At 51.6% G+C, this 14,819-nt stretch overlaps 1 protein-coding gene and 1 long non-coding RNA gene across 2 annotated transcripts in view; one reads left to right on the top strand and one right to left on the bottom strand.

Moving 5' to 3' along the window:
• The window catches only part of RILPL1 (Rab interacting lysosomal protein like 1), a 60,428-nt gene that overhangs the window by 23,897 nt on the left and 21,712 nt on the right, over positions 1–14,819 (top strand). The window contains exons 3-4 of the mRNA XM_055238002.2: positions 7,713–7,831; positions 8,484–8,705. Coding sequence (XP_055093977.1) covers positions 7,713–7,831; positions 8,484–8,705 — 341 coding nt within the window. The remainder of the gene's footprint in view (positions 1–7,712; positions 7,832–8,483; positions 8,706–14,819) is intronic.
• On the bottom strand, positions 1,191–7,803 carry LOC134732070 (uncharacterized). The gene is made up of 3 exons (XR_010114996.1): positions 7,688–7,803; positions 3,818–4,017; positions 1,191–3,730 (listed from the first exon to the last, which is right to left on the bottom strand). It is a non-coding gene; the product is annotated as an uncharacterized lncRNA (long non-coding RNA).

Genomic DNA, 14,819 nt, shown 5'->3' with positions numbered 1-14,819 from the left:
CTTCAGCCTGGGGCACAGAGTGAGACTCTGTCTCAAGAAAAAAAAAAAAAAAAGATATATCACTTTTTGTTGATCCATTCATCTGTTGAGGGACATTTGGGTTGTTTCCTCTTTTGGCTATTATGAATAAGGCTGCGGTGAATGTTTGTGTACAGGTGTTTATGTGGACATGTGATTTCAGTTCTTTGGGGTCTATACCTAGAGTAGAATTACTGGGTTAAATGGTAACTCTGTGTTTAACCACCACACCATCTTCCACAGAAGCTGTACCATTTTATTTTATTTTTTGAGACAGAATTTTGCTCTGTCGCTCAGGCTGGAGTACGGTAGTGAGATCTTGGCTCATTGCAACCTCTGTCTCCCAGGCTGAAGCAATTCTCATGCTTCAGTCTCCCAAGTAGCTGGGATTACAGGCGTGCGTCACCACGCCCAACTAATTTTTGTATTTTTAGTAGAGACGGAGTTTTACCACGTTGGCCAGGCTGGTCTCGAACTCCTGACCTCAAGTGATCTGCCCACCTGGGCCTCGCAAAGTGCTGGGATTACAGGCATGAGCCACCGCGCACGGCCTAGCTGTACCATTTTACATTCCTATCAGCAGTATATAAGGGTTCTAATTTCTCCAGATCCTCATACGTACACACATACATCCTATTACCTGTCTTTTTTTTTTTTTGAGACAGTATCTCATTCTGTCACCCAGGCTGGAATGCAGTGGCACGACATAGCTCATTGCAGCGGCACGACATAGCTCATTGCAGCCTTGAACTCCTGGGCTCAAGCAATCCTCTTGCTTCAGCCTCCTGAGTAGCTGGGACTACAGGCATGTGCCATCACACCCAGTTAATATTTTTTAATTTTTTGTAGAGACAGGGTCTTCCTATGTTGCCCTGGCTGGTCGCGAACTCCTGGGCTCAGGCAATCCTCCTGTCTTGGCCTCCCAAAGTGCTGGGATTACAGGTATGAACCACTGTGCCTGGCCTCAGTCTTTCAAATAGCCGCACAGTGTGGGTTGTACAGTGGTTAATTTCACCATCCTCCTCCTCAGGCATGTGGGCACACCTACCTGTTGAGGGCCCCCCACTATACAGTTGCTAGAGTGCATGTGTGAGCTTTAGCAGGTAAGGCCAAACGAATTTCCATAGTAGCACTTCCAGCAGCAAGGCACACGTCTTCCAGCTGCCCCACTTTCTCACCAGCACTTGGTGGTGTCAGTCCTTCTCATTTTAGCCATTCTGGTGGCTAAATGGATTCTTGCCCCTTCTTTTCATCTCTGCCTCCGCACACAAGCCATGGCTGACGTCTCTGTGGGGTCTTAGGGCTTTTGTGCAGCTCTCTGCCTCAGAGCTGAGCAGGACCCGGCAGGTACTAGAAGAAACCCGAGTGGTCATTCAGCTTGAAGGGCTGTACTCATGCCCCGCAAGGCCATCGGTGGGAGATTGCACCATCCAATTTCATGGCTTTGTGTAGCTTTCTACTATATGTACTTTACGTGAACAGCACCATCAGAAAGGTGGAGAATGGAAAAAAATTCACGTACCCATTTTGCAGATGAGTGAATAGAGGCTCAGAGAGGTGAGCATCACTTCAGAAGTCATAAGCTGTGAGCCTCGATGGCACCAGGTAGTGGAGCTCAGCTTTCTGTACCGTTCTCCGGGGCCTCTCAGTGCCTTGGTGCCCTGTCCACATTTCCCATAATTTCCTGCACTGCAGAGTCCTTTCCCTCCAGCCATGTTGTGTGCATACAGAGGACACCCACCCCTGCTGGAAGTCTGTCCTCTCTGGCTGCCCCTTCCTGGTCTCCTCCACCTGACCCTCCTGCTCTGCACAGCCCCTACATGTTGAGACCCTGAGGTTCCTGTTGTCCCTGCAGGGGATAATCCAACCCCTGACCCGAGCCTTAAGGCACTGTGTGGCCTGGGCTTGTTTTAGCTCATGCGTGCATCTCCCCCATGGCCTCTGCGCCTCAGCCCGCATTGCTCTCGGCCCCCGATGCAGCCCCTCCCCCAGGGCCTTTGCACTCGCTGCCGCCTGCACTGTGCTGTCCTTGCCACCAGGCCTCCCTTATTCTGTGGCCTCTGGTCTCAGTGGAAATGACCCCTGCCCTGAGAGGCCTGCCCTGTGCCCATGGTCTGCATGGGGTCTCCCTGGTCACTTTTCTCAGCCCCTGTCACATCCGTCACGGCACTCAACTTGGTCTGTAATGGCACATGCCTGTCTGACATCTGTAAACCAGTGAGAGCAGAATCAGGTTTCATTTATTCACCATGCTGACCCTCATGACTAGTTCGGTGTCATGTACACAGCAGGTGGTCAATAAACACTTGATGGCCAGGTGTGGTGGCTGATGCCCGCCATCAGGGCCCTTCGGGAGGCCGAGGTGGGAAGGTCACTTGAGCCCAGGAGTTTGAGATCAGCCTGGGCAACATGGCAAGACCTTGTCTCTATAAAAAAATATTCAAAAACGAGCTAGCTGTAGTGGTGCGTCTTTGTAGTCCCAGCTACTCAGAGGCTGAGGTGGAGGATCACTTACGCCCAGGAGGTGGAGATTGCAGTGAGCTGTGATCTTTCCACTGCACTCTAGCCTAGGTGACAGAGACCCTGGGTCAAAAAAAACAAAAAAAACACAAAAACTCGATGGCCGGGCACAGTAGCCCACACCTGTAGTCCTAGCACTTGGTGGGACTCAGTTGGGAGGATTGCTTGAGGCCAGGAGTTCAAGACCAGCCTGGGTAACACAGTGAGACTTTAAAAAAAATTTTTTTAAATTAGCCAAGTGTGGTGGTGCACGCAGTGGTCCCAGGTACTGGGGAGGCTGAGATGGGAGAATCACTTGAGCCTGGAAGGTCAAGGCTGCAGTGAGCTGTGATCGTGCTACTGTACTTTAGCCTAGGTAACAAAGCAAGACCCTATCTCTAAACAAACAAACAGGCTGGTCGCAGTGGCTCACGCCTGTAATCCCAGCACTTTGGGAGGCCGAGGAGGGCAGATCACTTGAGGTTAGGAGTTTGAGACCAGCCTGGCCAACATGGTGAAACCCTGTCTCTACTAAAAATACAAAAATTGCCAGGCATGGTGGCACATGCCTGTAGTCCCAGCTACTTAGGAAGCTGAGGCAGGAGAAGTCCTTGAACTGAGGTGGTTGAGGTTGCAGTGAGCCAAGATCGTGCCACTGCACTCCAGCCTGGGCAACAAAGTGAGACTCTGTCTCAAAAAAATAAAAATAAAATAAAAATAAAAAAAGCTTGATGGGTGAACATTCTTGTGGGGGTACGCATATGCAAAAATATGTGAGGGCACCCCCAGAAGGTGCCCTGTCTGGGAGAAAGTGGGGACTAGAGTCTGCCCCGTGGTGACACATTCTGGTGACCTTAAGGGAGCCTTCTGCATCTCGTGCCCTGGTGGCAAGGCAGCTTGGTATCACGGAGAAGACATGGGATCTGGAGTCAGAAAACCTGGGCTTGAGTTTTTGGCTGTAAGACTTTGAGAAAAAAAAAATATCTCTGGGCCTCAGTTTTTCATATATGTAAAGTGAGACTGATGTTAGAAACAACAGTAATGATAATAAGACCCATTTCCAGTGGTTGGGAATGAGAATGAAATAGGGTCCAGGGTGTAAAGCAGTTTATCCTTCCTGGGCTTGGCAGGAGTACGTCGCACTTTGGGAGTGCGGAAGAAGGGCCAGTTCCCGTTCATTGGCCAGCCTCGGGCCTCTGCTGTCTGTGGGGCCCTGGAATACAGAGACGAATGAGACAGGCCGATGCCTCCAGGACGATCATATAAAATCTCAAGCTCAAGCTCAGGACCCAGGCCTTACCTGGGTTTGTGGCCCTGGCAGCATCGCCCGCTGTTCTGGAAACACACCAGGGATGCTTGTTCATGGTGGTGACCACCGAGACAAGAGAGAGGAGGTGGCCGGGTGCGGTGGCTCATGCTTGTAATCCCAGCACTTTGGGAAGCCGAGGCGGGCGGATCACGAGGTCAGGAGATCGAGACCACGGTGAAACCCCGTCTCTACTAAAAAAATAAAATAAAATAAAATAAAAAATTAGCCGGGCGTGGTGGCGGGCGCCTGTAGTCCCAGCTACTCAGGAGGCTGAGACAGGAGAATGGCATGAACCCGGGAGGCGGAGCTTGCAATGAGCTGAGATCGCGCCACTGCACTCCAGCCTGGGCGACAGAGTGAGACTCCATCTCAAAAAAAAAAAAAAAACTAGCCAGGCGTGATGGCACGTGCCTGTAATCCTAGCTACTTGGGAGGCTGAGGCAGGAGAATCACTGGAACCCAGGAGGGGGAGGCTGCAGTGAGCCGAGATCGCACCACTGCACTCCAGCCTGGGTGACACAGTGAGACTCTGTCTCAAAAAGAAAAAAAAAAATCTCCCTTAGAGGTCCAGAGGAAGCACGGCCCTGGTAACACCTTGACTTCAGGTTCATTTGGACCTTCTGGCTTCTAGAGCTATGAGAAAATAAATTTCCAATGTGTTAAGATAGCAAAATTATTGGTCATTTGTTACAGCAGGTGCTGGAAACTGACACAGCACCCGTCCTCACAGGTCATTAATTCAACAATAACTTAACGGGCACCTGCGGTGTGCAAGGCACCATGTGGGGCCCAGGGAATGTAACAGTGACTAGGGCAGACAGGGCCTTGCCCTCCTGCGGCTGACAGTCTAGTTAGGGTTAGGGATGAGGGGTGGACCTCGCCCACCTGCAGTGTGCCAGGCACAATCTTCAGGGCTCTGTGTGTATTAACTGTGAAAGTTGTCTGAATCAAAATGGGGTCACCAGTGTTACCCAAAACCCTGACAAATGGAACCCGGGAAGGCCATGAAGAGGGGGTTTTCACGCTTGCATGCCCGATAACAAAAAAGACTCTGGAAAAACGACAGCTTTGCACAAAGGCCTTTGTAAGCTTACACAAAAAGACTTCTACTAGGACGTCTGCCCGGCAGTGGCCGGTCCAGCCTCAGACTACAGTCATCCTTGTTATTGATCTTTGTAGCCAAGGATAATTATTAATATTTCAAAACAATTATGTAACCCTCCTTATTTTTTCCTTTAAAATTCTTTGTCTTCCTTTACCTCCCTGAATACACATAGTTTTCTATGGCAGGCGGATTCCCATTGCAACGCTCTACTCCCAAATAAATAGCTTTTCCTTTTTTTTTGAGACGGAGTTTCACTCTTGTTGCCCAGGCTGGAGTGCAGGGGCGCGATCTCAGCTCACCGCAACCTCCACCTCCTGAGTTCAAACGATTCTCCTGCCTCAGCCTCCCGAGTAGCTGGGATTACAGGCATGCGCCACTATGCCTGGCTAATTTTGTATTTTTAGTAGAGATGGAGTTTCTTCATGTTGGTCAGGTTGGTCTCGAACTCCCGACTTAGGTGATCTCCCTGCCTGGGCCACCTAAAGTACTGGGATTACAGTTTTTGTTTTGTTTTTTGGGGTTTTTTGGGTTTTTTTTCTTTTTTATTTTTTCGAGACGGAGTCTCGAACCGTTGCCCAGGCTGGAGTGCAGTGGCGCGATCTCGGCTCACTGCAACCTGCGCCTCCCGGGTTTAAGCGATTCTCCTGCCTCAGCCTCCCGAGTAGCTGGGACTACAGGCACGCACCACCAGGGCCAGCTAATTTTTGTATTTTTAGTAGAGACGGGATTTCACAATGTTGGCCAGGATAGTCTCGATCTCTTGACCTTGTGATCTGCCCGCCTTGGCTTCCCAAAGTGCTGGGATTACAGGCGAGAGCCACCGGTGCCCAGCCTGAGGTTTTTTGTTTGTTTGTTTGTTTCAAGGAAGGGTCTTGTTCTGTCACCCAGGCCTGGAGTACAGTGGTGCAATCAAAGCCCACTGCAACCTCGAACTCCTGGGCTCAAGTGTTCCTGCCTCGTCAGCCTCCTAAGTAGCTGAGACTACAAGTGGACACCACCACACTTGGCTAGTTAAAAAAAAAAAAATCTTTTTGTAGAAACAGGGTCTTGTTATGTTGCCCAGGCTGCTCTCAGACTCCTGGCCTCAGTGATCCTCCTGCCTCAGCCTCCCAAAGCACTGGGATTACAGGCGTGAGCTAACATGCGTGCCCATCTTTTATTTTATTCTATTTTTAAATTTTATTTACTTTTTATTTTTGGGACAGAGTCTTGCTGTTGTCACCCAGGCTGGAGTCCAATGGCATGATCTCGGCTCACTGCAACCTCCACCTCCCAGGTTCAAGTAATTCTCCTGCCTCAGCCTCCCGAGTAGCTGGGATTACAGGTGCCCACCACCATACCTGGCTAATTTTTTTTTGTATTTTTAGCAGAGACAGGATTTCAGCATGTCGGCCAGGCTGGTCTCAAACTCCTGACCTCAGGTGATCCACCCACCTCAGCCTCCCAAAGTGCTGGCATTACAGGCATGAGCCACCACACCTGGCCCATCTCTTATTTTATAGAACCTTTCTCTGTTCATCATTTAGGTTGACATAATCAATCCTCACAACAGCCTTAGGAGTTGTGGGGACTATTATCATCCTACTTTTAGAGGTGGAAACTGAGGCACAAAGAGGCTAGCTCCAAACCAAACCGCTGATAAATAGGAGAGCCAGTGTCTGAGCTTGAGCCCAGCCTGAATCACTGTGCAGTGTCATCTTTCGTCAGATAAAAGAATGTAAGAGGCTGAGTGCGGTGGCTCACACCTGTAATCCCCAGCACTTTGGGAGGCCGAGGTGGGCGGATCACTTGAGGTCAGGAGTTTGAGACCAGCCTGGTCAACATGGCAAAACCCTGTCTCTACTAAAAATACAAAAATTAGCCAGGCGAGGTAGCACATGTCTATTGCCTCAAGCTACTTGGGAGGCTGAGGTGGGAAGATCACTTGAGTCTAGGAGGCAGAGGTTGCAGAAAGCCAAGATTGCACCACTGTGCTCCAGCCTGGACAACAGAGTGAGAATCTGTCTCAAAAAAAAAAAAAAAAAAAAATGTAAGAGACACATAGGAACTGTAAAAAGTGCCATAAAGGTAATACATGAGGCCGGGCGCGGTGGCTCACGCCTGTAATCTCAGCACTTTGGGAAGCCGAGGTGGGCGGATCACGAGATCAGGAGATCGAGACCATCCTGGCTAACATGGTGAAACCCCATCTCTACTAAAAATACAAAAAATTAGCCAGGTGTGGTGGCAGGCCCTGTAGTCCCAGCTACTCAGGAGGCTGAGGCAGGAGAATGGTGTGAACCCGGGAGGAGGAGCTTGCAGTGAGCCAAGATCGTGCCACTGCACTCCAGCCTGGGCGACAGAGCGAGACTCTGTCTCAAAAAAAAAAAAAAAAAAAAAGAAAAAAAAATGTAATACATGGTGGGTCAGGGATGGAGAGAAGCGAACGAATGAGGTGGGTGGGAGGTAGAGGCTGTCATTAGGTGGTCAGAGGAAGGGAGGCCTCTGTGAAGAGGTGACGTTTGGGCTGAGGCCTGAAAAATGAACCACGCCAGCCACAGGGAGGTGAGAAGGAAGGGACTGATGGGCAAGGAAGAGGCCTCAAGGTGGGAATGACCGCGGGGGGGAATCAAGGAATAGAAAGCAGGCACTGGGGAGGGCAAAGGGCATGAGTGGAGAGGATGAGGCTGGGGAGGAGGCTGGGATCCACTAAGACCTCAGTTTCATCCTCAGCAGAAGCGGTGGATGATTTCAACATAGGAGTAAGGTGGGCTCACCTGCCGGTCTCACTTGCCCACCCAGGCATGTCAGAGCGGGAGCGACAGGTGATGAAGAAGCTGAAGGAGGTGGTGGACAAACAACGCGACGAGATCCGCGCCAAGGACAGGGAGCTGGGCCTGAAAAATGAGGACGTTGAGGCTGTGAGTGACACACCCCTGACCTGTGTCCACCCTCCCAGCCAGTAGGTGCCAGCCAGAGACCAGACCCTCCACTCAGCAGCTCCCTTCTCTCCCTCACTGTCGTTCTTGGGGCTCCGTGGGGTGTGGATCCTTCTCATGGCTTGGCGGGCCCAACCTGGAAACAGCAAGTCTTCACTGGCAGAGCAGGAGGAAACGTGGCACTGCCCGGTGAGCAGTCTCCTCCCGCCTCCTGGAAAGGCCCCAAGGCCTCGGCCAACTTTGCTCTGACCCCAAGGCCTCCTCCAGCCCCACCACTTCATGCCCCTCTGTGAGCAGACTTAGCAGGGTCCAGCATGCTCCAGGAACCCCTACAGTGTCTCTGTGTAAATCAGAAAAAAATGCCCCTTTCTAAAGGCATGTTACTTCCATTTGTTGGGAAATTTTCACAATGTATTAATTCTAGCAAGACACCCTTCCATCTGCCATAAAATTATCGTAGTAAATACACAAATTGCCCATCTCTAGCATCATCAGCTATAAGAATATGAACAACTTTCAAACAAAGATGTCTGCAATGTAAATGGCACACCTATGGATGGTTTGCCATTGTGCAGTGCACAACCTGAGCTACCTCAGGTGGCAGCCCTGCACAATGGTCTCCCTTTTTCTACAGTTACAGCAGCAGCAGACACGGCTGATGAAGATCAACCATGACCTTCGGCACCGGGTCACAGTGGTGGAGGCCCAGGGGAAAGCCCTGATCGAACAGAAGGTGGAGCTGGAGGCAGACCTGCAGACCAAGGAGCAGGAGATGGGCAGCCTGCGAGCAGAGCTGGGGAAGTTGCGAGAGAGACTGCAGGGGGAGCACAGCCAGAATGGGGAGGAGGAGCCTGAGGTGAGCAGGAAGCTGGGTACAGAGGTGGTAGTGGAGGGTCAGTCTGGGGGTTGGCTCAAGGCAGGCAGGGTTGCCTTGTTTTCCCCATTATACTTAAGAAAATGGCCAGCCTGGGCAACATAGCAAGACCCCAATTCTCTACAAACATTTTGTTAAATTAGCCATGCGTGGTGGTGCACACCCGTAGTACCAGCTGCCTGGGAGGCTTAGGCAGGAGGATCACTTGAGCCCAGGAGTTCAAGGCTGCAGTGAGCCATGATTGCACCACTGCGCTCCAGCCTGGGTAACAGAGCCAGACCTGTCTAAAAAAAAAAAAAAGAGAGAGAGAGGGAGAGAGAGAGAGAAAACGAGAGGCTCAGAGAGAACAAGCTACTGGCCTGAAGACACACAGCTGAGGGGCTGGAACCCCAGACTCCCAGCATTCTCCCACCTCAGCGATGGTTATTAGGCACCTGCCATTTATTTATTCATTTATACCAATGATTGTTGACTATGTAGCCAGCCCAGAGGATAAAATAGTGAGCAAAATACAGACATGATCCCTGTCCACATGGAGCTTACAGTGTAGTATGGGAGGGAGACGTTAGTTAGTCCAGACCTTAGTCATTAATCACACAGTACCATATGACCCAGCAATTCCACTCCTAGGCGCATATCCAAAAGAATTGAGAGCAGGTGTTCAAACTTTTACATGAAGTCCAGGTGTGGTCACCTGCACTTGTAATCCCAGCCCTTTGAGAGGCTGAAGCAAGGGGATCAAGAAGATCACTTGAGGCCAGGAGCTCAAGACCAGCGTGGGCAACATAGCGAGACCCCATCTCTACAAAAAATTATTTAAAAATTAAAACCTTGCTTTTAGGCTGGGTGTGGTGGCTCACACCTGTAATCCCAGCGCTTTGGGAGGCTGAGGTGGGCAGATCACTTGAGGTCAGGAGTTCAGGATCAGCCTGGCCAACATGGTGAAACCCTGTCTCTACTAAAAAAAAATACAAAATTAGCTGGGTGTGGTGGTGGGCGTCTGTTATCCCAGCTACTTGGGAGGCTAAGGCAGGAGAATTGCTTGAACCTCGGAGGCGGAGGTTGCAGTGAGCTGAGATTGCGCCACTGCACTCCAGCCTGGGCAACAGAGTGAGTCAGACTCCATCTCAAAAAAAAATGAAAAAAGAAAAACTTAGGTGTGGTGGCACATGCCTGTAGTCCCAGTTACTTGGGATGATGAGGCAGGAGGATCACTTGCGCCCAGGAGTTTGAGGCTGCAGTGAGCCATGATTGAGCCATTGCACTCCAGCCTGGGCAACAAAGTGAGACCCTGTAGCAGCACTATTCACAGTCGCCAAAAGGTGGAAACAACCCACATGTCCATCAGCGGATGAATGGGTGAACAGGGGTCTGTCCATACAGGGGAGTATGATTCAGCTCTAAAGAGGAATGCAGCCCTGGCCACGCGGCAGCACGGATGAGCTGGACAAACATCATGTGGAGTGAAAGAAGCCAGGCCCAAAAGGCCAGTGTGTGACTCTGTTTGCACGAAATGTCCCAGAACAGGCAAATCCATAGAGCCAGAAAGTAGATTGGTGTCCAAATGGGGCTGGGCGAGGGAGGAATGGGGAGTGACTGCTGATGGGCATGGGGTTCCCTTTGGGGGCGATGGAAATGATCCAGAATTAGAGGGCGGTGATGGTCGCACAGCACTGTGCATGTTACTGTCTGCATGGCCAGAGCTGTCCATCACAGCCGCGGCTGACATCCAGGTAGGCCCAGGGCTGCAAGGTGGGCACTAGGGGTGTCTGTTCCTTAAATGTGCCCCCAGACTGTGTCAGGAACACAGAGGGTGAGATCGTTCATCCTGGCAGAGAGGGGGAGGTGGGGTTTCAGGGAAGAGCTGTTCCTGAAGCCGGGCGTCAGTGTTAACAACACTGAGACTTTGACAAGTAGAAATGTGGAAAATGGAGATGCTGTTTCAAAACAGTAGAGTGAACTTTAGGGACACACTCAGGCTTGTGTTTTCTCCCAGCAGATATTTATGAGCTGTTGAAAGTTTGCAGACGCTGCGCTAGTAACCTGAGTTACAGGTAGGGGAGGTAGGACAGACAAGCTCACAGTCAGGTGGGTTCAAGTCCCAGCACAGTCATTAGGTATCCTGTGAATTTGGTAGATACTTCCAGGTTTGCTGTAGGACAGGACAGGCATCTGGGATACAAGTGAGGAAGGCTGGGGAGAGGAGTCTTAAAAGGGAGTAGTTGCCAGGCATGGTGGCTCACACCTGTAATCCCAGCACTTTGGGTGACCGAGGCAGGCAGATCACTTGAGGTCAGGAGTTCAAGACCAGCCTGGCCAATATGGTGAAGCCCCATCTCTACTAAAAATACAAAAATTAGCCGGGCGTGGTGGTGCACACCTGTAGTCCCAACTACTTTGGGGGACTGAGACAGGAGAATTGCTTGAACCCGGGACATGAAGGTTGTGGTGAACTGAGATCACGCCACTGCACTCCAGCCTGGGCGACAGGGGTGAGACTGTCTCAAAAAAAAAAAAAAAGGAGCGGTTAAGGGCTGCTTTTGGCTAAAAATGACATAAGCCTAAGTTAAAATGGTTTAAGAGTTGGGAGGCCAAGGCAGGCCGATTTCCTGAGCTCAGGAGTTCAAGACTAGCCTGGCTAACATGGCAAAACCCCGTCTCTACTAAAATACAAAAAATTAGCCAGGCATGGTGGCTGCGCCTGTAGTCCCAGCTACTCGGGAGGCTGAGGCAGAAGAATTGCTTGAACCCAGGAGACAGAGGTTGCCGTTAGCTGAGTTCGCACCACTGCACTCCAGCCTGGGCAACAGAGTGAAATTCTGTCTCAAAAAAAATGGCTGGGTGCAGTGGCTCACTCCTGTATTCCCAGCAGTTTGGGAGGCCAAGGCGGGTGGATCACCTGAGGTCAGGAGTTCGAGACCAACCTGGCCAACATGGTGAAACCCCCATCTCTACTAAAAATACAAAAATTAGCTGGGCATGGTGGCGCATGCCTGTAATCCCAGCTAGTAGGGGGGCTGAGGCAGGAGGATCCCTTGAACCCGGGAAGTGGAGGTTGCAGTGAGCTGAGATTGTGCCACTGCACTCCAGCCTGGGAAACAGAGTGAGACTGTCTCAAAAAAAAAAAAAAAAAAATGGGCTGGGTGTGGTGGCTCATGCCTGTAATCCCAGCACTTTGGGAGGCAGAGGCGGGCGGATCACAAGGTCAGGAGATTGAGACCATCCTGGCTAACATGGTGAAACCCCGTCTCTACTAAAAATACAAAAAAAAAATTAGCCGGGCGTGGTGGCGGGCGCCTGTAGTCCCAGCTACTCAGGAGGCTGAGGCAGAAGAGTGGCGTGAACCCGGGGGGCGGAGCCTGCAGTGATCCGAGATTGCGCCACTGCACTCCAGCCTGGGCGACAGCGAGACTCCGTCTCAAAAAAAAAAAAAAAAAAAAAAAAAAAAATGGGGCCAGGTGCAGTGGCTCACACCTGTAATCCCAGCACTTTGGGAGACCAAGGCAGGCGGATCACAAGGTCAGAAGATCGAGACCATCCTGGCTAACACGGTGAAACCCCATCTCTACTAAAAATACAAAAAATTATCCGGGCATGGTGGCGGACACCTGTAGTCCCAGCTACTCGGGAGGCTGAGGCAGGAGAATGGCGTGAGCCTGGGAGGCGGAGCTTGCAGTGAGCTGAGATCGCACCACTGCACTCCAGCCTGGGCGACAGAGCGAGACTCTGTCTCAAAAAAAAAAATGTTTGGCCGGGCGCGGTGGCTCACGCCTGTAATCCCAGCACTTTGGGAGGCCGAGGTGGGCGGATCACGAGGTCAGGAGATCGAGACCATCCTGGCTAACACGGTGAAACCCCGTCTCTACTAAAAATAAAAAAAATTAGCCGGGCGAGGTGGCAGGCACCTGTAGTCCCAGCTACGCGGGAGGCTGAGGCAGGAGAATGGCGTGAACCCCAGGGGGCGGAGCCTGCAGTGAGCCGAGATCGCGCCAGTGCACTCCAGCCTGGGTGAAAGAGTGAGACTCCGTCTCAAAAAAAAAAAAAAAAAAAAAATGTTTAAGAGGGAAAAAATGAATTTATCGACTGTGTAACCAAAAGCTCTGAATTAGCGGTGGCTTCAGGTACAGCCGGCTCCAGGTGCTCACGAGCTGCTCTCAGGAATGTGGCTCTGACCTTCTCAGGCCCTGCTTTCCTCTGTGCTGTTGTCATTCTCAGCCAGGCTCTTGCCATACAGTTGCCACTAGTATTTGACCAGCATAGCAACCCCAGTCAAAAGAAATGGCCTGTTTCCCTAGAATCCCAGCAAAAGCCTCAGGAAATCCTCATTGGCCTATCACTGAAACAACTATTGTGGCCAGAGACCTAGAATATGCATGTTTATTCTTGAGTCACATGGCTGCGACCCATGCCACATGGACTAAAAGTGGGAGGGAGGTCTTTCTCCAGAAGAAAACAGCAGTGACTTAACGCAAAGAACTGAAGGAAGGATAAAGGCCAGGCAGAGACAACAGCTGTCATCTACAGTGCTGGGGAGTCGGCACCCAGGGACCACACAGAGCTCTGAGTAGTAGGGGTGCGGGTCCCTTGCAGGGGTTCTGCAGGCGAGCGAGACACTCAGCTGTTTCACTGGAGGACAGGGAAGGAGCTTGTGGCAGACATGGTTGTCCGGAGCCCTTTGCAATAAGCCAGGTGAGAAGGTGAGGGCTGAACTCAATCTATGACAGTGGGAAGGAAGCTGGTGCCAAAGACAACCTCCAGGCCGAGGGTAGGGCAGTGGCCACCTCTGCCCTGCTCCCTGCTCCTAGTGTGCCCCTTCCAACCTTCAGGCCCCACAAGAGCTCAGGCCGGTCTCCTGGCCAGGCAGGGCCTGGCCCACACTGGGGTCTCAAGAGCATCGAGACTCCCAACCCTGTTCCAAGACTTTTTAGCAACAAGGGACATTTCACACCACCTTGGCCCGACTGCCTGTCAGTTTCGTCTTCCCTGTCTGGCAGCCAATGGGGCAGGGAAGAAATGAGGGAGTAAAATCAGGCTGCGGTATTGTGACCCCGCCAGGCTGCTTTGCAGTGTGCTTTCCCAGGCTCGGGGCAGCTTTGCTGGGTTCGCATCTATCCCTTGGAGCTCTGTGAGTTCAGGAGGCTTGTCAGTCACACAGGGGAGCTGCAGGTTGTGGTGGCTTCACCACTTGCTGCTGTGTGACCTGGGCCTGTCCATCTCTCTGGTGGTCAATTTCGTCATCTGACAAGTGAGGGGAATGAGCTTGACTCAGTAGGTTCACTGTTTCGCGCAGCTGGGAGAGAGGAGTATAAGATCAGAGGAGGGCTTGGTGAAGTCAAGAGGCAGGGACAGTGGCTCACACCTGTAATCCCAGCACTTGGGGAGGCCGAGGCAGGTGGATCACCTGAGGTCAGGAGTTCGAGACCAGCCTGAGCAACATGATGAAACCCCCGTCTCTACTAAATATACAAAAAAAGCCGGGCGTGGTGGTGGGTGCCTGTACTCCCAGCTACTCGGGAGGTGAAGGCAGGAGAATCGCTTGAACCCGGGAGGTGGAGGTTGCATTGAGCCGAGATCAAGCCACTGCACTCCAGCCTGGACGACAGAGCAAGACTTCATCTCAAAAAAAAAAAGAGGCAGGGTCAGGAAAGATCTCGAAGGCTTCGGGCCAGGTCCTGTGGATGGGCGTGTCCCAGGGTGGACTGTGGACAGGCCATTCCAGGCAGGGGGAACAGTGAGCCAGGCCGGAGAACGTGCAGCATGTGGCTGGGGTCAGGGGTTTATCCCAGGGCAGGATTTGGAGGACATGAGAGCTATGGAGGGTCGCAGAGCTAGAAAGGAATCTGTCTCATTGCCACGCAGTTCTTTCTGAGCTGTGTCACTGTCATTGCAGTGTGATCACCAGGAGACAAGGCTCTTTCTATTTTTATAACTTCCTTATTGAGATGTAATTCATATGCCATGCACTTCAGCTATTGTGTGCTCATCACCGCTGTCCAGAACATTCCCATCACCCCCATCAGAAATCCCTGCTCCTGTGGTAGCTGCCTCCTCCCCTCCCCAGCCCCTGGCCACCAGCAGGCTGTTTCCCTCTGTGTA

The sequence above is a fragment of the Symphalangus syndactylus genome, chromosome 13 (assembly GCF_028878055.3).
Source record: "Symphalangus syndactylus isolate Jambi chromosome 13, NHGRI_mSymSyn1-v2.1_pri, whole genome shotgun sequence".
Taxonomy (NCBI): domain Eukaryota; kingdom Metazoa; phylum Chordata; class Mammalia; order Primates; family Hylobatidae; genus Symphalangus; species Symphalangus syndactylus.
The sequence above is the reverse complement of the archived record's forward strand: the minus strand, read 5'-3'. Positions and strand labels throughout refer to the sequence as shown.